The sequence below is a fragment of the Dromiciops gliroides genome, chromosome 4 (genome assembly GCF_019393635.1).
Source record: "Dromiciops gliroides isolate mDroGli1 chromosome 4, mDroGli1.pri, whole genome shotgun sequence".
In the NCBI taxonomy this organism is placed as follows: Eukaryota; Metazoa; Chordata; class Mammalia; order Microbiotheria; family Microbiotheriidae; genus Dromiciops; species Dromiciops gliroides.
The window spans coordinates 466,806,761-466,827,724 of record NC_057864.1 but is presented as its reverse complement, the minus strand read 5'-3'; the positions used below and the strand labels follow the sequence as shown (position 1 = coordinate 466,827,724).

At 56.7% G+C, this 20,964-nt stretch overlaps 1 protein-coding gene across 2 annotated transcripts; it reads left to right on the top strand.

Moving 5' to 3' along the window:
* Positions 1-27: 27 nt before the first annotated feature.
* MNT (MAX network transcriptional repressor) lies at positions 28-20,465 on the top strand. Of its 2 annotated transcripts, none has more exons than XM_044002741.1 (6): positions 28-321; positions 7,209-7,782; positions 8,340-8,381; positions 8,552-8,663; positions 18,763-18,955; positions 19,132-20,465. In XM_044002741.1, the coding sequence occupies exons 1-6, from the start codon at positions 249-251 to the stop codon at positions 19,809-19,811; spliced, it is 1,674 nt and encodes a 557-aa protein (XP_043858676.1). In that variant the 5' UTR covers positions 28-248; the 3' UTR covers positions 19,812-20,465. The 2 variants fall into 2 exon arrangements, with proteins under 2 accessions (XP_043858676.1, XP_043858677.1); XM_044002742.1 differs by lacking the exon at positions 28-321 and adding an exon at positions 1,274-1,404.
* Positions 20,466-20,964: the final 499 nt, after the last annotated feature.

Here is a 20,964-nt window from a genome sequence, read left to right as displayed (position 1 = left end):
AGGGGCGGGCGGGAGGGGCGGGCGGGAGGTGGCGCCGCCTCGGGGGGGTTTTGGGGCTGCACCCCAGCATTTTTCCTTTTTTATTATTTTTTTTGCAACTCCCGTTTTTGGGGGCCGTTTTTGGGGAGCATCTTTCCCGCTATCCCCCAGCGGAGTGCCCCGCGGTCCCCGAGGCCCGCCCGGCCGGCCGCAGCCCCCCGAGGCCCGCCCGCCCGCCTGCCCCGCGGCGCGCCCCCGCCGCCCGAGCGATGAGCATAGAGACGCTTCTGGAGGCGGCCCGCTTCCTGGAATGGCAAGCGCAGCAACAACAGAGAGCACGTGGTGAGCGGACCGGGCTGGGCCCCGGGGGCGCGGGGGGGACCCCGGCCGGGGCGCGGGGGGCGGGGGCGAGGCCGCGCCGCGCGCCCGCGGTGCCAGCTTGGGGAGTCATTAGCATTCTGCCGGGGGCCCCAGCTCCGCCCGTCGCTTATCCCCGCAGCTCCCACCCCTCGGGGTGCCCCTCGCCCGACTTGGTGAAGGGGGCTTGGTCGTCGGGCGAAGAGGCGCCTTCGACTGTCACCGGGCATACTTGAGGGCTGGTGGGGGTCGGCGCGGGGGATGGAGCAGGGCGTGCATGCCCGGTGCGCGCGTCGGGGCGTGTGGTGTGATCGGAAGGGGATGCAGGGAGGTGCGCGCGTACACGGGTGTGCGTGTGTAGAGTACACGGGTGGGGGTGGGGATTACTCTACGCCGAGAGGCTCCCCTGCTTCCCTGGCCGTGGGGGCCCCCCGGCTGGGCTGCGCGCGGCTGGGGGCGGGGGCGGCCTTTGCAGAATGAAATGACATCGCTTGTCATATGATCTTGGGCCGGCCCCGCCTGACCCCGCCCCCCGATGGGCCAGGGTGGACTTTGGGGGTCCGGGGTCCGCAGGCGATCCGAGCCCCGGAGGATCTCCCCGGCCCCGAGCAAACCCCTCTCCCTGTATTTTCCGCCCCCACCCCTACCCCATCCCGGAGGCCGCAGGCCCCTTCCCCAATTGGGTGGAATGTTAGAGGGTCTGCGCGTTCCAAACTCGCTCTCGCCTGGAATGTTGCGTGTGTCTGTGTTCCAAGCTTGTTGGTTACTTGGGGCTGGTGACGTGGCCAAGCTCCGCCCCCGAACACGTGCACCGGGGACACTCCCGCTGGGGACTGGGCCGCTGCTACCTCCCTGCAGACCTAGGTTCCCGGAGCAGGGAAGGAGGGGCGGGGTAAGAGGCGGGGCCGAGGACGGGGCCCAGCCCCGGAGGACTGGGCCTGGGGCGGCTCCCTGGGAGAGCCTGGAGGAGGGAAGTGGCCTGACCCTTCCTTGCCTCCTCCTCCCCCCTCCCACAGATTTCCTGATTTTATCTTGGGGTGATGGAAGGAAACCCCCAGGATTCGGGAGGTATGCGTACTGAGAGATGGGGATCCTTGTTCTCTTCGGTCATCTTCCCCTGCCCAGGGGGGCTGAGCCCCTGCCGAAGCCGGGGAGGGGGGGGCGGCAATGGGGGTGGAGCATCTCCTTGGCTCTGGGAGAAGGAGGGACCCATTTTACGTTCTGCCTCCCAGTTCCTAGGCCCCATCCTCGTCCCAGGCCTTTAGACTCCTTGTTGAGGAGGAGGCCAAGGGAACGAGTGGAAAAGGCTTGTTTCCCTGGCCGAGTTTCTCCTTTCTGGGCAGAAGGACATTCATTCTTCAGCCTCCATTCTGCTTTGGAAATTCGTGCGTGCGTGCAGGATCTGGGTTCGCTCTCCCCGCCCCCTCCCCTGTCTCGCCCCTCCCCCCTCCGGCAAAAAAAAAAAAAGGAAAGAAAGCAATCTTTCGCTCCAGCGCTCCCTTCCTTTCCCTCGGTGTCTATTGTTGCTTCAGTGATGAGTCATGCTGGAGGTTGTAAGAGAGTTGTGTGTGCGTGTGTGTGTGCGTGTGTGTGTGTGTGTGTGTGTGTGTGTGTGTGCGTGCGCGCGCGCGCGAGGCCGCTCCTGCAGCCTGTGTGGATGTGTGTGCATGTGTGCGTGTCTCTGGATGTGTATGCATTCGAGAGCCTCGGAACTGGGTAGGAACCTCTTCTGGGGAGGGGAGGACAAGGTATAGGGGAAGGGGTGCCGGCCGAGTGAGCGCCCACCAGACCGGCGGTCTCAAGGTCAGAAGTCGTTCGATGTGTGAGAGAATTTCCAGGGTCTGTGATCTAGTGTCTGGAGGGAATGCTGGGAGCAGATCAGTTGGGGACCGCCTCCCTCCCTGCTAGGCACATACAAACACAACTCCCTCTTCCCCCCCCCCCAGCTGCTCAGCCAGGCAGGGGCCCAGAAGCCCGGCATAGGGCATTCCGGTAGTACTGGGGTGTCACTGTTTGCTGGGGGGGGGTTGGGAAGAGTGTTGGTCCAGTTGGATCTACCCTTCACTTCTCCCCACCCCCTCTACATTGCTGTAATAGAGATGTCTATGGTCTCTAGCATTTTGGCATAGGGCATTCCGGTAGTACTGGGGTGTCACTGTTTGCTGGGGGGGGGGTTGGGAAGAGTGTTGGTCCAGTTGGATCTACCCTTCACTTCTCCCCACCCCCTCTACATTGCTGTAATAGAGATGTCTATGGTCTCTAGCATTTCCTGAGGACCCCCACCCTCCCGTGTAGTTTAAAAGAAGAGGCCAAGACCAAACAGCTGGAATAGTCTTTCTCAGCACTTCCCTCGTCCTAATCTGGGACAAACACTCGTGGGGAATGATGCCAAGCAGAACTCTTGAAGAGAGTGCCTTAGATATCTAGGAGAGATGCAGGCAACCCAAGGCTCTGGCCTCACTACCCCCCCCTTACTCTGGAAAGGTGTGGCTGGCAAGGGGTGGGGGAACCCTGGTTCCTGAGCCCATAGCAGGGGTCAGGTCCCCATCAGCCTTTTAGAATGGCTTCCTAGAAGAATTCCCCCCCACAAGGCAGTGGAGAGAAAAAGCCCTTCTCTTATCAGTGGAGGAAAATGCAGTCTCCCAGAGGGAATCAATTTCTGTCTTTTTGGGGGGCCGTTCATCAAGGAGTCTCGGCCAACCCCAGGGACATCAACTGTCAAGCCCCCCTTCCTTCTTCCTCTCCACATTCCATGTCTCCCTGCTCAGGGTGGCGGTCATTTGGACACCAGGACTGTTGAGGGGCATGTTCTTCTCCTGCTCCCAGAGGCACCTCTCTGGTTTCCCTACCACTCCAGCCCAAGCATCTTCTCCACTTTCAGGAAACAACTGGGTTCTTCTTCCACCCTCTGGGCTGCTGGGTTCCCACCAACCTCTAACCAAGGCCCCTGATGAGATATGTTTGGTGGTTCTCCGAGGCGCATGGACAGAGCCCTACCTTCAACCTCTGGGCCTTCATTTGTGGGGGTGAATTAAAAGCTGACCTCTGGGACCTGCTTGGACAGAGCCCTGGGGGTAGAGCAGGGAATTCATCTTCTGAAGAGGAAGAGGAAGGGTCATTCAGTATCTATTAAGTACCTAAGTGTCTGAGCCTCTTTGCCTCCTCCACCCCCTTCCCAGATTCCTGCATTTATCTTGGGGGTTCAGGTCCTGGAGGAAGCACAGTTGAATTAAGACACATCGCCTGATCTCCTGGAGCTCACAGGCGGAGATGGAAGGTCAGGGAGGTATGAAACTGAGCCTCCACTGAGGCCTGAGCTAGAGGACCATGACCACGCAGAGGCCAGCACCGGGACAAGGCCGCTGCTGCCTCTTCCAGGATCGTCCCATTGCTGGCTGGGATCTGGAGCCTTGGTTTGCAGCGCTTTCCACACGTCATCTCCTGTCCTCCCAACAGCCCTGGGAGGCTGCTGCCATTCTTAGCCTTCATTTTGAGACAAGGAGCCTGCCCCAGGGAGGTGAGGTTTCCCTGACCTCGGTGTCCAACCAAGTCCCCTCTGCTCCACCAAAAAGTGCCTCAATGATCTCAGAATGGCCGTGGTAGGAGGCCAGCCATTCACCCCGACCCCCCAAAGGCCAGCTCCCATGATGCTCCTCTCCCTCTCAGTCTGCTGGAGCACTTGGGAGGCAGAAAGAATCACCTCCAACACTCACTAGCTGTGCAGCCCTGGGGAAGATGCCTGATGTCTCTGGGGTACTGTTTCTTCATCTAGAAAAGAGAGAGCTTGCACTAAGGAAAGTCCCTCCCATCTCAAGCTCTTGGGAAGGTTTCTGGTCACAGACCAACTGTTCCAGTAGCATCCTTCAGGACCATGGCCTGGAGAGGTCTTTCTCTGCCCCCCAGGCCAGGCAGCCTGGAGCCAGGGGAGGAGGGGCTGGAACATAGGTATGGGGGAGGGGGGCCAGTATTTGAGCCTAGCATTCTCTGCCACAACTGCTTGGGCTCACCATGGTCCTTCCTTTGCAAGAGACGGGGAAGGAATGGGAGCTTAGGAGCTGGGCATCTGGGGTGGGCGTGGGGGGGGCAGTTGCACCCAGAGCTTTGAAGGTTGGGCTCTGGATCCCCAGAAGTCACTTGGCCTCATGTTTAGCCCCCCAACATTAGAGTTGGTGCAGCCCTTGAATTGGCACAGCATGCATCTTGTCTGTTGCATGGCTGTTTGCCTGGTGGGCCCCACATGCATTTTGAGGGCAGGGACCATCTTTTGGGCTTTGTGATCCCAGCACTTGGTGCAGGGCCTGGCACATAGCACCCACTTGCTAGGTACTTGTTGACTGATTCACTGAGCCTGGGGGAGGGGTCACAGCTAGTCCCTCTTCTGCCACAGCTGGTGGTGGTCAAGATCCTTGAATTGGGTCTTCAGCCTCTTGGCAGATTTGGAAGAATGAGGGGAGGAGGCTGACTGGGAAGCCCCTGGGCTACTGCAAACCCTGACCCTTTGCCCAGACCAGGCCTGGAGGTGCCAGCTCCTCCTTGGCTGAGGAGTGAGAGGGGGAGTTAGCCAAGTTGATCAATGAGAATTTCAAAAGGGAAACTGAGGCAGAGGGTGGGAGAGAATTTGGTTTAAAGGAATGTGTTTGGGCACCGTGAAGATCCCACTCTCCCTCCTTCTGCCTTTCTCTTCCTGCTTCCCTAGACTCCTCAGCACCGCCCCCCCCCCAGCAGTGCTTTGGAAGGGGGAGGAATGGGGGGGAGAGGACAGATACACACACACACACCACACACAGCCCCCCCCCCCCCAATATCTTCTCAAAGAATTGGGCTCTGCCTGGCTGTGTTGTGAAGCCACTGAGTGCCCCTCCCTTTTCTTCTTGGGGGGGGGGTCTGGAGACTGGAAGACGGGGGTCTCTGATTGGCCAAGGCCCCCCACACACACCTCTGGCTCCTCAGGGGGGCCCCTCTGGCCAGAGGCCAGTTCCAGAGCAATCTCCCCCCAGGGTCATGTTTCCCAGCCCCGCCTCTGAGCCTGCCTCCCTGGGGTGGCATGTTTGAGGCAGTTCTCAGCACACATGCAAATGACCCGCCGTGCTAGGCAGCTCCTCCCGTCCTGGGTTTCCAGGGCACTCAGGGCAGAGTGACCTGGTAATCTGGCCCAGAGCCAGAGGAGAGGTGGAGGGAAAAGAAGCTCAGCCAGGTGGGGGCATCCCTCTACCCCCTGGCTCCCACTGCCCAGACACAAAGGCAGGGGTTGGGGAGAAGAAGGCCTGCCCACTGTGGCTTTCTGCACGGAAGCTGCCCTTTCTGGGGCGGAGGTGTCTGGGTGCCTTGCCCTGCCCTGCCCTCCTCCCTCCAGCCCGCCTGATTTAGCTGACCTGGCATATTCTCTCCCAAGTTCTCTCCCCTTTCTGGACTCAAACTCCCAGAGGAGGCTGTGAGTCTCATGATTGTTTCCAGTCATCCCTGAAAAGCCCTTCTGAGGCTTCTCCAGCCTTTGGGGCCCAGGGGTAGCTCACTGGACCCCGAGGGGGCCAAGGATTCCTTCCTCACTTCCTCTTTGAGATCTGATCATAGAGCTGAGAACTCCAGGCTTGGGAGGCAGAAGACTTGGCTTCACAGTGCTGCCTTTGCCCCTTACTTCCTGGCTGTATGACCCTGGGCAAGTCACCACCTCTGAGCCTCTCTGCAGCTGTGAAAGGTCTCCCTTGGCTCCCTCAAAGGGCTGTTTGTGGGAATAGTAGTCATTGCAGCTCCTTTTTATTGGGTTTGCTAGGCAGGCCCCAGCCATTGCCCCGTTTGATCTGAGAATCAGATGAGATGATGGCTGTGTCATTACTGTTCTGATAACTAGATGGGAGGCAGGTCAGCCTCATGGAAAGTGCTTGGGACTGTAGGCATCCGGGGTTCTGGTCTTTGATCTCCAAGCATCCTTGGGGGGAAAGCCTAAAGGTGACCAGGAAATATGCACCTGATGAATCTGAGGGAGTGGGGCAGGATCAGGGAGGGCTTCCCAGCAGAGGAGGTGCTGCCTGAGCGGGGTCAGGTGACTGCTTGCGTCTTGCTTCATTTCCCTCATTTTACAAAGGAGCTTGTGTTTCCAGGGTCCCTTCCCGTCTCACGTCCTCTGGTTTTCCATAAGTTGGTAGCACCAAGGATGCCTGGTGAGGAGTCTCATCCCGCTGCTCCCTGGGCTAGTCATTTAGCCAAGCCTCAGTTTTCTTTTTTCTTTTTTGGTGAGGCAATTGGGGTTAAGTGACTTGCCCAGGGACACACAGCTAGTAAGTGTTAAGTGTCTGAGGCCAGATTTGAACTCAGGTCCTCCCGAATCCAGGGCCGGTGCTCTATCCACTGTGCCATCTAGCTTCCCCTGAACCTCAGTTTTCTAATCTGTGCAACGAAGCCGAGAAGTGTCCTGTTGTTGTGAGGGAAGAATTTTGTTAACCATTGTAGAACCCTGAGTTGTTAGGACAAGGGGAAGGCCCAGTGCTTAGAGCCCAGGCCTGGAATCAGGAAGACCTCAGTTCAAGTCCTACCTTATTAACTGAGTGAGACCTGGGTAAGTCACTTAGGTGCTGTTTGCCTCAGTTTCCTCAACTGTACCACCTACCTCCCAGGGTTATTGTGAGAATCAAATGAGCTAATGTCTGTGATAGTGCAGTTCCTGGCACATATAGTAGGTGTTTGTGCTTGATTCTCTCTGGCCCCCCACCCCCTAATGACTCCCAGGGGCAATCCTTGCCTTTAGTAGCCCCAATCCCCAACTCCTGGAGTGGGTCACCCGAGCCCTGGGAGGATGGTGGGTACCACACCTTGGGCCCTGGCATCCTGGCCCCAAGTGGAGCTTACCTGGTCTTTGTTCTTTCTTACCCACACAGAGGAACATGAGAAACTTCGGCTGGAGCGGGAGCAGGAGCAGAAGGCCAGCGCCACTCGGGTTAATCATATGCTGCCCCCTGAAGAACCCCGGATCGAGGCCCCCCCACTTCCCTTGTCCCCTCCAGCTCCACCACCTGCACCCCCACCCCCTCTGGCCACCCCAGTGACTGTCATCCCTATCCCTGTGGTGACAGGCTCCCCACAGCCAATGCCACCTCCACCCCCCCTACCGTTGCCCCCAAGCCAGCCGCTGACCCTAGCTCCACGGCAGCCGGCCTTGGTCAGTGCACCAGGACTCAGTATCAAGGACCCCATCCCCCCACTCCCCAGGCCACCAGCCACTGCCACCCCGCTCCTGCCGGACTCAAAGGGCCCCGCTTCCACAGGCAGCCCCAAACCCCTGCAGCCCTTCCCCACACCTATCCTGACCATCGCCCAACATCACGTGGTCCAGCAGCCCATTCAGCCCCAGCTGCCGCCCCCTCAGCCACCTGCACCAACCACACTTGCGGCTCTGAAGCTGGCACCAGCTGAAGAAGTGAAGCCCAGTGAGCAGAAGAAGCGGCCTGGGGGGTAAGTGAGATGGCACCATGGGCCCCCAGGACTGGAGAGAGGGCTTCCGCCCCCCACAGGGTGCTCTGGGTGAAGGGAGGCTCACCATCTCTCCAAAGGACTCCTGGCAGCTGGAGCCTTTCCCTCTCAGCTGGGGGGGCAGGGGGGAGCTTATTTTCACCTTTCCCAAAAGCTCTACCGGGAGGGAGGGAGGGAGAGATGCCTATAATCTCCACCCATCACTTACCCATTTTAATTCAGGAAACATTTATTAATCCTCATATTCAAAGACCAGAACAATGTCTGGCTTGGAGGAGCTCCCGGTCTTAATTGGACAGAATATACAGAGAAGACAGTATGCAAGTCCCCTGAAGACAGATGGGTCGAGGGCTGTGGTGGGGCTGAGGGTTAGAGAAGAGATCTTGGGAGCCCAGCGCTGAGGGAGACACCAGGCTTAGGAACAGCGAGCCGGCCATTTTGGAATGTGGAGTGGGAAGAGCTTCTTCCCCTATGGGACACACCTGGAGGGGGGGGGGGGTCTAGCCGGTCTGCCCCCTCACCCCCTGTCTGCATTGCAGGATCGGCACCAGGGAAGTCCACAACAAGTTGGAGAAGAACAGGTGCGTGTCTGTGTGTGCCCGTCAGGTCCTCAGGCCCCATTTCCCCACTGCCTGCTGCCTCCCTCCCGGCCTCCCCCACCCCCCAATCGGGAGTCAGCCAGCTGGGCCAGTTCTCCCGGACCTGCCGCCCCTCCAGCTGACTGCCTGGTCCTCTCCCCCCCCCCCCCCAGGCGGGCCCATCTGAAGGAATGCTTTGAGACTCTGAAGAGGAACATCCCCAATGTGGACGATAAGAAAACATCCAATCTAAGTGTCCTGCGCAGCGCCCTGAGATACATTCAGGTATGGGCGGCGTTGGGGGGAGGCTCGAGGGAGGGACAGGGCCACTTGGGGCCCGGCAGGTGTTGGGGGGGGCGGCCTTTGCAGCCGGAATGCGCATTCGTTGGCGGCGGAGCAGCCTGCTTGCGTTTGGGGTGTGGAGAGGGCTCCGCTGGAGGCTCTGAGGGGGGAGGGGGAGCAAGGAAGCCGGGCCTGGGCTGGAGGGTGAAGGCGGGCTGGCAAAGCCGGCTGGGCCTATGCGAAGGCGTGGAGCCGCGGCTGCGAGCAGCTTCCTCTCCCCTCCCCTCCCCTCCTCTCCCCTCCCCTTGGGCTCCGGCTCCAGCGCCAGCTCCCGCTCCCCCTCCTTCCTCCTTCGCTCCCCCTCCCTCCTCCACGCGGGCAGTGAGCACATGGCCCGGGCTGGCGCTGACGTCAGCGGGGCTCCCTCCCTGCCGGGGGAAGGGAAGGGAAGGGAGGGGGAGGGGGAGGGGACTGGAGCAGCCAGCCAGCCAGCAGAGGCGGGCGGCGTGTGCAGCTGCAGCCGCAGCCGCTGGAGCTGGGGGAAGGGGAGGAGGGGGAGGGCGGGAGAAGCCTCTTGGGGCAGCCCTTGCACACCCCCGGAAGTGGGGGCACCCTCTTAATTGCCAAAGGCATGAGATGGGTGGGAAGGTGGGGCACGGGCGAGAAGGCCCCTGACAGGTTTTCGGGGAGGAGCAGCTAGGGCTACTGGGAAAGGACCTCGGATTTGGCGTCGGGACCAGGATCGCATCTCCCCTAGCACATTTGCCGGCAGTTTTGTGTGAGGCTCGAGGCCCCTTACCTGGCAGAGCCCCAGGTCCCTGTGCTTAATTGGGATGCGGTGCTGCTGTTTATTACTTGTGTGACATTGGCAAGTCACAACCTCTGGGCTCTTCCCTGCATCTATAAAATGAGCGGCTTGGACAAGATGCCATGGTGCTTTCCAGCCCCAAATCAATGATCCTCCCTGCTTGAGAGGGTTGTTGGGAGAAAAGCACTTCTATTTTCAGACCTGAAAGCACTACATAAATAAGAGTTACTCTGTTGGGCCAGAGTCAGGATTTAAATAGGCCACTGACTCTTATCATGGCTAAGAAGCACCCCCACCCCCTACCCCAATCCCGTTTTTCCAAGTCGAACTTTGCCATGGGGGGCGGGCGGCATCTGCAGCGGGGGATCTCATTGGTTTCAATTAAGCAGGCCTGCTCGGGGTGTGAATAGAGCAACCCGATCTTTGCCATAAAGAGTTGTAGGTTACTCCCGCGGCCCAGGTATTTTACTTCCCTTGCACCCAGGGGATTAAGGTCACACAGCAGGAATCCACCCTGATTGCGTAAGTTATCTCTGGGCCAGGCAGTTTGAAGCTGGACCTCAAGCCCTGCGGGGTACCGAGAAGTGTGTTGTGGTTGGAGGATTGGTCCCACCCCTTAGGGCTGGCCAGTGGTGGGTGGTAAGAAGGAAGTAGTTCTGGGGCGGATTAATAGCATTGTAAACCGCTTTAGAGGCTGGGTTTGGAGGTTGGGGACCCGGGTTCGAATCCCAGTGAGGGAATATTAACCAGCTGACTAGGTGAGCTTCACTCTGCCTGGCCCCAGCTTCCTCATCCTGGAAACGGACATGGATTGGCCGGATGGCCTCTGGGCTAGGTCCACTCGGTTCCAAAGCCACGATTCCTCCCCGAGATGAGGAACTTGGGATCCCGGGAGGCGAAACGTTACGTCTGAGCTGCGATTCGAACTCGGGTCCTGTTCCCGGTGCGGGTCTCCCCGCCTAGGCTGCGGCGTCTGTCACTCTTCGCCCTTTAAAAATAACTCCTTCCGCCCGAAGGAACCCCCCTCGCACCGCCCGCGCGCCGCGTCTCCTCTGCAGTGGGGTGGGGGCGGGGGAGCTCTCCTGGCCAGGCCCGCCAGATAAGACGGTTGCCATGGCAGCCGCGAGTTTCTGTCTCCCTGGAAACCGTCGGGGTCCCGCAGGTGTGCACGCGCTCAGGGAGAGAAGGCGGGGAGTGGGGTGGGGAGCGGGAGGCGCGCGCCCGAGGCGAAGCGCAGTCGCGGAGCCGGCTCCGCTTGGGAGGGCGGCCCGCCCGGTGGGGGCGGAGCCTGCTCCACAGACACTTAGCCTAGGGGCCCGGGGGGAGGGGGTCATTTTCGGGGGTCCGCTCGTGAGACGGAGGGGAGAGGGCCAGGGCTTGACGTCATTCTTCTGCTTGTATCCTGCGGGCGCGGAGCTGGGGATCCTCGGCGGGCGGCCCCACCCCAGGCTGGCCGTTAGGTTTTAACGGCTGCTTCCGGCCGTGGGGTCCGCGAGGTCGCCGTTCTGATGTCACCGGGGCTGGTTGGGTTTTTTAATGATTCTTTATTGCGCTGTGGTCCGGAAGATGCTCCTCCGACTCCTCACCACCCCCTCCCTCACCCCAGCCTCATCGTCCTTCCCGGTGGGGTGGGGGAAGGGGCGGCGGGCGGGCGGGCTGGCTCGAGTCCAAGCCGCTTCCCGGCACGGGCAGGGGGCGGAGCGAAGGTTGTTGATTGGCTGGGTGGGAATGAGCCGGGCGGGGGTGGGGGCAAATGGGCTCGCCGCCGTGACGTGACGCAGCTGAGCTGGGCTCCGCGTGGGAGCGCGCGTGCTCGCTGCGCTGGCCCGGGGGCCGGGCGGTGGGGGTGGGGGTGGGGGAGCAGAGGTGGGGGCTACTTGATTGATATTGACCGTGACGGGGGAGGGAGGAGGAGGATGGCCGAGAGTGACTCTCCCGCAGGCCCAGCCCGTCTCGCGACGCTGTGGAAAAGAGGGTTGAGTTGGAGGTCAGGGGATGGAGGGCCAGGCCTGCCTTTGCCCACGGACAGTCCCCCTTGCCAGGGACACCGCGTCATCAGTCTACTAGCATTTCATTTAGTCAGGCGCCGCCGAGGCTACCCAGGCACGAACGAAAGCATTGATCTTAACAAATGGGCAAGGAATGGAGGCCTGGATTCCGTCCTGATGGAGTTCACCAGGACCTTCTGGGAACGGCCCGGAGTGGGGGAGGGGGCAGGGCGGGGCCGGGCGTCACTGACTGGTCTCCCAGTGGACTCTGGGCAGGACTATCAGTGAAACTGAACCAGAAACCCTGGGCAAAGTGTAGAGGCATGGTCTTCCTCAATAACCTCCAGCCTTCTCCCAGTGTAATAATGATAATCATAATTATATCGAATAGCACTTGGGGCTTTAAGGAAGGGGGGTGTGTGCAATTTGTACCCCCATTTTACAAATGAGGAAACTGAGGCAGACAAGTTAACTGATCTGCACAGGGTCCCAAGCAGGTCAGCTTCTGAGATAGTCTTTGAACTCAGGACTTCTAATCCCGGGTCTCATGTTCTCTGTGCTACCTTTGTGCAAAACTGCAACTGGAACTGTTCCGCCTGACCCTGTAGGAGCTCTGGCTACCTGTCTATACTAATCTCTGGCAAGAGAGTGCATAGCAAAGATTTAAGGGGCATTGTAATGAAAAGAGGGTGGGCCACTGGTAGATTGGTGAATAAGAGTGGATCACTGGACCCTAGATTTAGAGGCCTCAGATCATCACCATGTCCCTGATTTTAGAGGGTAGGTGACTTGCCCAAGGCCACAAGTAGTGAGCAACAAAGGCTGGATTTGAACTCAGGTCCTGATTCTACAGGCTCTCTTTGGTGTGCCCAGATGCTTTTGCCTAATTCTAAAAGGGAGAACAACATGTACACATGTACAAAATATATCAAAGCTGATACAAAGTAAACTTCAGGGTGAAGGCTGGGGGATCAAAAGAAGGTCTGAACTCTTGAGCTGAAGCTGGAAGGAAACCAGGGATTCCAAAAGGCAGAAGTGAATGAATGAATGAATGAATGAACAACCACTTGCTAAGGGTTTACTATGTACAAAGCACAGGCAGGAGGGAGAGTGTGCCAGGCCTGGGCAACAGCCAGGAGGACCACAATGCCCAAATGAGAAATAGTGGAGAGAGCTGGGAGGAAAGATACAATAGGTGATGGGCATGTTAGCATCTGCCAAGGGCTTTCAAAGGATGGCAAGCAGAGGAGGCAGGGGATAGGGCTAGATTGGGGGGGGGGCGTATCATCTCTTGAAAAGATGGGATGGGCTGGGATCAGCATTCATGTAAAAGGGCGAGATAGTGGGAGGTAATGTTGGAGGGTTATGAGATGGCCTGGGTTTTTCTGGGTATGTCCTCAGCTGGTGGAAGGGTGTGTGGGTGGGTAGGTAGGAGGAGTGGGGACTTGAAAGCCTTCCAGTCCAACCCATGAGGACCCTGAGGCAAACAGATCACATGAATTGCCTGGGGTCAGGGGGCCAGAACTATCTGAGGTAGGATTTTTCACCCAGGTATTTTTGACTTCAGGGCCCATCCACTCAGCTGCTGCTGCCCAGCTATGACAAGAGGCTTAAAACACAGTATTGTAGGGACAGCTAGATGGTGCAGTGGTTAAAGCGCTGGCCCTGGATTCAGGAGTACCTGAGTTCAAATCCAGCCTCAGACACTTAACACTTACTAGCTGTGTGACCCTGGGCAAGTCACTTAATTCCCATTGCCCTGCAAAAAAAACCAAACCAAAACAAAACAAAAAACACAGTATTGTAGTCAGTGGGATACAGAATCAGCTAGGAAGTAAAGAACTGCCTTATTTCTTTGAGGGCCCGTGTGAGATAAGATAACAGAGATCCGTAGTGGATCCAGTCAACCTTCTTTTGTCAAAAAAGATTAAAAAAGTTAAGCAAAACCAGCCTACATGTGGACTGGGTCTGGCTGGACTTGGAACATTCCACACCCATAGTCCCCTACCTCTGTTCTTAGTCATCTCTTCCTGGACTAATTTGGGCCATTGGAATGTCCCCACATTCCCTTTTGTTTCCTCCTCCTCCTGTCCCTCTCGGTAGACGTTGTCTGTACTGTCTTGCCAATTCTCTCCAATGCGCTTTGTGCTGGTTCTACCCTGTAAGAGAAGGTAGCTGGGGTGAGGCTCTGAATTGAACCTCGACTTCTTTCCCACTTTAGACACTTTCTAGCCGAGTGACCCCGGGGCAAGTCATAGTTTACTCATCTGTTGGATGGGAGATTGGCCACCTTGGCCTCCAAGGCCCTTTCCAGCTCCAGACTAGGGCTCCTGAGACTTACCATTCTTCTCTGTGGTCTTTACGTATGGCAGTGGATACAAAATAAATAGAAGTCCTCATTTGCTATGTGGTGCTTGTGAAGTAAGATGATACATATGAAACTTGTTTAAATAATTGTATAACAAAGTCTGGCCAAATGTTGAGGGGCCCAGAGAGACAGCGTCATGTAGTAGAAAGAACACAGAAGTCTGAAACTCATTCTGGTCCCACCTGGGCCTCAGTTTCTTCATCTGCAAAATAAGGGGATAGGGTGACATGATAGTCAAGACCACTCCCAGTTCTGGAGCCAGGAGCCTGATCCTTGGGACTAGAGGGCGGAACTTTTCCTGACCTTGAGTTTTCATCCATGCAAATTGGGAATTATGATATCCTGCCTACTGCACAAAAGGCTTGCAAGGAAAATGCTTTGTAAACTGTCACATACTATAGAAAGGCGAGAAATGATTTGACCAATGAGAAATTGGTTGTCTTAATGGGCATATGGGTAGTTGAAGTTCAGAGATGACACTGCAGTGCTTACGGGGGGAGGCGGGGGGCGCTTCATAGAGAAGACGAGACTTAAATTGGGTCTAAAATGGGTGAGGTTAGAGTAAGTGGAGAGGAGGGAGAGAGCATTCAGGTGGGGATCAAACAGTGACCAGAGCTGGGAGCGGCTCTTCTTGGGGGGTAGGGTGGTGCAGGAAGGGTGTGCAGTGGGATGAGTAGTAGTAGATCAGGTTGGGAAAGGGAGGGGAGTGAGGCTGTGTATAGGGGAGAACCATGTGCACTTGATGCTGTCTGCAGCCGTGTGGTCAGTCCCAACTGCAATAGAGGAAATGCTTCAGAGAAGAGAGTGTGTATGATAGACTCAAAATATTTTAAGACCCCGTGATTTCCTCAGAGTGGGAGCTCCCCTGGGGTACTCTAGCAGATGTGATTCAAGGGTTGCTGTGATTTCAAAAATAATGGAGGGGACAGCTAGGGGGAGCAGTGGATAGAGCACCACCTCTGGAGTAAGGAAGACCTGAGTTCAAATCCAGCCTCAGATGCTTGATACTTGCTAGCTGTGTGACCCTGGGCAAGTCACTTAACCCCAATTGCCTCACCAAAAATTAATAAATAAATAAAAATGACTGGGGATGTGATGGGCACATCAGTAGGAATAAGAAAGAACCAGGGTTTGGGGGCAAGATGGTGTGTTCATTTTGGGGCATGTCTTGTTTGAAGGGTTGGTTGAGTAATCCCAGCAGAAGTGAGCAGCTTTGTGGTGAGCTTCTCTGGACTTGGCTTTATTGGTTCACAGACATCAGACATGTTACTTATGCTTGGCCAGAAGTTTTTCCAGCTTGGTAGGAGCCACCTGAATTCCAGGGGTGGGGGAGCAGGCATTTTTGGGGGATGCAAGAATGAGTCTCTGTGCTGTTTGTGCACCTGGGTGCAAAGTGTATGGAAATGGAAATCCAGTTCAGTTGAAGGGGGGTCTCCATGCACACCCTGCTCTGGCGTTTTCTTGGGCAGTGGAGGTGTGTCTGTGAGGACCTCAGCTTCTCCAGCTCAGAGAACTCTTAGCAAGATGGCCAGAATTTGACTAAGGCTTGGGCAAGGGGGCTCATTAGACTGTTGGCCCCCAGGTGGGTGGGAATTGTTTTGGGGCACAGCAACTTGTGTGCAGGGGTCATGCTTTGCCTTGGTAGTCGTTGGAAGCATTGAACTTGAACTCTAGATGAGGAAGCTGTGGTTGGGAGGGATGAGCTGGCTCCCTCAGAGTCACTCTGCTAGCAAACACTGGAACAGAGACTGGGCCATCTCTGGAAATGTGAGGCCAGCAGATTAGTTCGAAGGCTATTTGTGGCAGTAGTCCAGATGTGAAGGGATAAGGATCTTTCTTTGGATTAGGGGGTGGCCATGGGAGTGGAAAGGACCATCCAGCTAAGCCAAAGGAGAGTATTCTTTTTTTTTTTTTAAAGATGGCTTCGTACATCGATTTCTGAACATATCCACACATCACCACCACCCCTCCCCCTCATCCAGCCAGCCTTATCCTGTGTAACAAAGAAGAGAGAAAAAAAAAAAGTTCCGCAAAACTAAGCACCACATGACTGTGTCTGATATTCTAAGTCTCCCACCTGTGCAGTGGAGAGAGGGAAATACATTTGCTCAGCTCACTTCTGGGGCAAGCTTGGTGACTATAATTACACAGCATTCAGTTTTGTTTTCTTCGTTCTGTTTGCATTCTTTAAAAGAGATTTTAAGGGAATAATTAACAAGCTTTCCTGACTGGTTATAGAAGGAAGGGAACGAAAGAATGGAAGACTCTGAGGCCAGATAACTGGGAATTTCATGGGATCTTTAGCAGAAATAGGGAAGTTAGGGAGAAAAACAAGTCTGAGGGCAAGCTAGTGTGTTCAGTTTGAGGGATATCCTGTTTGAAGGGTTGGTGCAACCTCCAAATAAAAATGGCTGAAGATAAAGATAATGGCTGAAGGGAAGTCACCTGTAGTTGAAGTTACAGGAATAAATAGGCTCTTTAAGATAGAGAGAGTGAGTAGGCCCAAGGATTTAGCCTTGAGGGAAATCCTCAGTTAAGAGGCAAGATGAGCAGGAGGAACCTGCAAAGGAAACAGAAAGAGCAGAGGAGGCACAGGTGGCAATGGGCCCAAAGTCAGCTGAGGAGAAGGGCGTGGTCTCAAGTTAGATGCTCCACCTCTGGGGTCAAGAACATATACTCTGAGAGGGCTATTCTTGGTAACACCCAGGAGAGGCGCCTCAGAATGGTGAGAATGGAAGTTGGGAGTAAGGCAGAGAATGAGGAGGGGAAGAAGGGATTGGGACAGGGACAGACTCCCCACATGCAGAAGTGTGGCTAAGGCAAAGTGGAGGAGAAAGATTTGTGATGAGAAAATACCTGTGCATGTTTTAAGGGCAGGGAGCTGGTGGGGAAAGAGATTAGAGATATTTGAGACAAGGCATGACTGAGAATAGGGAATTGGGAAAGAATTCCAGCCCAGGTGGAGGGGATGGATTTACAAAGGGCAGATCATGAGAGGAACTTGGCCTTAAGGTAGGTGGTGAGGTAAGGTAGTATGCCAAAAGTAGAGAAGGGTGGTGGCATTGGAGGCTTGAGGGGAAAGAAGATATCACAGGGGCACTCTGAGCTAAGAGTCATGAGATTGCTGGGCCTCTGGGCAGACAGCAGTGTGGAGAGAGAAGGGCTCTATGCCCAGCCTGGGAGCAGGAACAGACAAAACAGACTTATGGGGGGCAGGTAGGTGGCGCAGTGGATAAAGCACTGGCCCTGCATTCAGGAGGATCTGAGTTCAAATTTGGCCTCAGACACGTGACACTTAGTAGCTATGTGACCCTGGGCAAGTCACTTAACCCTCATTGCCCTGCAAAAACAAAACAAAAAACAAACCCAGCCTGAAACAGAAAAAAACAGACTATGGGATGCCACTATTTCCCAGCCCTAGATCAGTGGGTGTGGCAAAAGAGGACAGCAGGTCAGAGGTGGAAAGTGACCAGGTAAGAACCACATTACTATGTACCAAGCACTGTGCTAGGCAGGGTCAGAGAGAGTCCGAGCTGAATAAGAGAGTGGAAGATCCTTGTGGGCAGGGGAGATGACGTATATACACAAATTATACCTAAGATGGGACTCAGCAAAGACACAAAACGTTCCTTCAGGTCAGAGCAAAGAAAGATTCTTTCCAACTGGGGTGAGGGAGTATATCAGGAAAGCCTTCATGGAGGAGGTGACCCTGACTTTCATTAAGGTAAACAGGATGGGGCAAGATACTCTGAGCATAAGGAATAGCTAAGGCATGGAGGCAGAAAAAAAACTAGGAGATGGGGTGAGGAATTTCATTTAGTCAAAAGTAAGTGCTGGGAATATGAAATCAGACTTCAAAAGTGAGGTGGCAGGAGAGGAGGAATGAAAGAGGTGACAGGTAGGAGGGCCTGGTTGGGGAGGGGGCACTCCGCATTCAGGGGAGAGCTGGTGGCACTCTGTGCCCAGGAAGGATGCTGGTAATGAAGAGAAAAATTACTCCTTCCCTGGCCTGGCTGGAGGATATCTGAGGGTATCTGAGGGTATCTGAGGGTATCTGGGCCTGAAGTGATGGAGAAGTCAGAGTGTGGGTCAGTGGCCATGAAGAGTGGAGAGCGGAAGTTGATTTTTGTTTTTTTGGTGAGGCAATGGGGGTTAAGTGACTTGCCCAGGGTCACACAGCTAGTAAGTGTCAAGTGTCTGAGACAGGATTTGAACTCAGGTCCTTCTGACTCCAGAGCCGGTGCTCTATTCACTGTGCCACCTAGCTGCCCCGAGAGCAGAAGCTTCTTGAGGGCAAGGACATGTTCCCCATGGGTTGTCTTGGTAGCCAGCCCAAGAGTCCAGCATACTGCGAATGCCAAGCAAATCCCTGGAGAGTTGAGGCCTCTAGGATTCTAGTTTAGGGTAGAGAGAACGTGGGAGCCAGGGCTTTCCAAGGGGGAGAACATTGACTGTCAGCTTCAGATGTAAGGAAGCAGAGAATCTTGGGGAGTCTGCCCTAGAATAAGGAGGAGGCAGGGGAAGGGAGCACCGGTCCCACCCTCACTCCACTGAGCTGGGGCCATGTAAACCCTTTACAGAAATGGGCAGCGGGCAGTGCATTCCCTTTCTGAGGAAGCAGAGGCCCTGGGGGAACAATTCCCACCCACACTGACCCCTGACCTGGCCCCAGGGAGGCCCAGGCCAAGGACACTTGGGGCCACTGGGCTCCGGGTGAGACTCCGGAAATCTAACATTAGCATTTTGTGCCTGGGGTGTGTCCCCAAAGATTCAGCCAAGTTTGACCCCTTCCCTCCACTATGGGAGTATGGCGCCCTTGTTATCCAGCCTGCTGTTGGGGTTGAGGACAGGGCTTCCCTTCATCCCTCTGTAGGGGCGATTGTCCCCTCTGGGGCTGAGCATGGCTCCTCCACATGTCCCCAACTCCCTGTCCCTCAGACGCTGAAACGGAAAGAGAAGGAGTATGAGCATGAGATGGAGCGGCTGGCCCGGGAGAAGATAGCCACTCAGCAGCAGCTGACAGAGCTGAAGCATGAGCTGAGCCAGTGGATGGACGCTCTGGAGATGGAGCGAGTGCTACGCCAGGCGGGGCAGCCCGAGGATGACCAGGCCTCCACCTCCACCGCGTCAGGTACCCCTGCCCTGTGCCCACCTCCCTGCTCCTCGTCCAAGCCGGTGTCCCTCCTGCCTCCTCCCCAGCCCAGCCTCCCTTCTCCAGGACAGCCTAGCGGCTTCTTGCTGCCCCCCTGACCCGTTCCCTTCCCCTTCTCTCTCCTTCTTCCGGCTCATCCACCACCCCGGCAACAGAAGGCGAGGACAACATGGATGAAGACATGGAGGACGACCGCTCAGCCATGGGGCTACCCAAGCTGAGCCAGCGGCCACAGCCTGAGCTCCTGAAGCCAGCCCCCCTGCCTCCTGGCACGGCCCCTGCCGCCCCAGCCCCTCACTCCCACCCTGCGGCCCTGCAACAGAAGCCCCCACCTCCAGCCGCTGCTGCCCAGACCCTGGTGTCAGCCCCCACCCACCTCGTGGCCACGGCGGGAGGGGGCTCGACGGTCATCGCTCACACGGCCACCACCCACGCCTCAGTCATCCAGACTGTGAACCATGTGCTTCAGGGCCCAGGGGGCAAGCACATTGCCCACATTGCCCCGTCAGCCCCCAGCCCCGTGCAGTTGGCACCTGCCACGCCCCCCATTGGCCACATTACTGTCCACCCTGCAGCCCTCAACCATGTGGCCCACCTGGGCTCCCAGCTGCCCCTGTATCCACAGCCTGTGGCCGTGAGCCACATCGCCCACACCCTTTCCCACCAGCAAGTCAATGGCACAGGCGGGCTGGGGCCACCAGCCACGGTCATGGCCAAGCCAGCTGTGGGCGCCCAGGTGGTCCATCACCCCCAGCTGGTGGGCCAGACGGTCCTGAATCCAGTGACCATGGTCACTATGCCATCCTTCCCCGTCAGCACCCTGAAGCTGGCCTGAAGGTTCCTGGGGCCCCTGCCCCCTCCCCCCAAGCAGCTCCACACATTCCAGCCCGGTCCCCTCCCCCGCCCCTCAGGGGAAGGGTGGGGTGTAGAGGCTGAGCCCAGATGGGGTGCTGGGCCAGGAGGGCACAAGGGAGCTGGCCCTGCTGCATTGGGACTTGACAAAAAACTCAAGAGACACTTTGGTGAGCGTGGTCCCCGTGGCTCTGGTGGCTGCCTCGATTTCCGTTCTCGTCCGTTCTGTCCCTGCCTCGCCTCCCTCCCTTCCCGTGTAATCAGTGAGCCGTGGATGTGACGTCCTCGTCCCTCCCTCCCTCCCTCCCCTCACGTGCTGCTGACGCTGCTATTGCTCTCTAGGGTGAGGGGGCTGAGCTCGGGGCCCTCCCCACCCAGACCCAGGCAGGGGAGGGGCTACTGAGGCCATTTTATCCAGGTGACCATATGTGGAGATCTGGGGGCGGGCACAGATGGTTCATTGTGTCACAGGGACAGAGGAGCCGGGTGGGGGGGGAGTGAATACAGACCCCAATATCCAGGGGGGCCCCCAGCCCACACTACAGTCTGATTGATCCATCTGCGGTCACTGTGATTTGTTACAGTAGAAACTATTTAAGACAATTCTCTACTAATAATAAACCAAATGAACGAGAAACCAGTGAGAGCCCTGTGGGGGTTTGTTGCTGATCCGTTCTTCTTCCCTCCCCGCCCCCCCCCAAACTCCTGACACCTGCTTTGGAGGAAAATACAGTGACTGGTTGACCCCAGGACCCCGGGCTGCTCTAGGGTCTCAGCTGGGTCACAGATGGTCCCTAGGGATCTTGGCCTCCCTCCCCCTAGTATGGCTGGAGATGCAGAGATGGGGCCGGCCCCTTGTATTGACCCTGCTCTTCTTCCCTCCTTTCTGCTCTTTTCTGGGCCCTTCCCCTGGGGCGGCTCCTTTCAGGATTGGGAAGGGATTCAGAGCCTCCAAGAAAGCCGGGCTCTGGATCCACAGCTGGGAGCGCAGAGGCCCCAAACCTACCAAGTCCCCTCTTCCCCTTTGCTCAGATACGTGGACGTGTGTGCATGTGTGTATCCGTGCATGCTCAGTCTGTGTGCATATGTTCGTGTGCAGGTGTGCGTGTGTTTCTCTTGGTGCCCCTTCCCCCCCC

Coding starts and splice junctions, on each gene's coding strand:
- MNT (XM_044002741.1), top strand. CDS start 249: ATGAGCATAGAGACGCTTCTGGAGGCGGCCCGCTTCCTGGAATGGCAA. Junction 7,783..8,339: donor CAGAAGAAGCGGCCTGGGGG/GTAAGTGAGATG, acceptor TCTGCATTGCAG/GATCGGCACCAGGGAAGTCC. Junction 8,664..18,762: donor GCGCCCTGAGATACATTCAG/GTATGGGCGGCG, acceptor CCTGTCCCTCAG/ACGCTGAAACGGAAAGAGAA.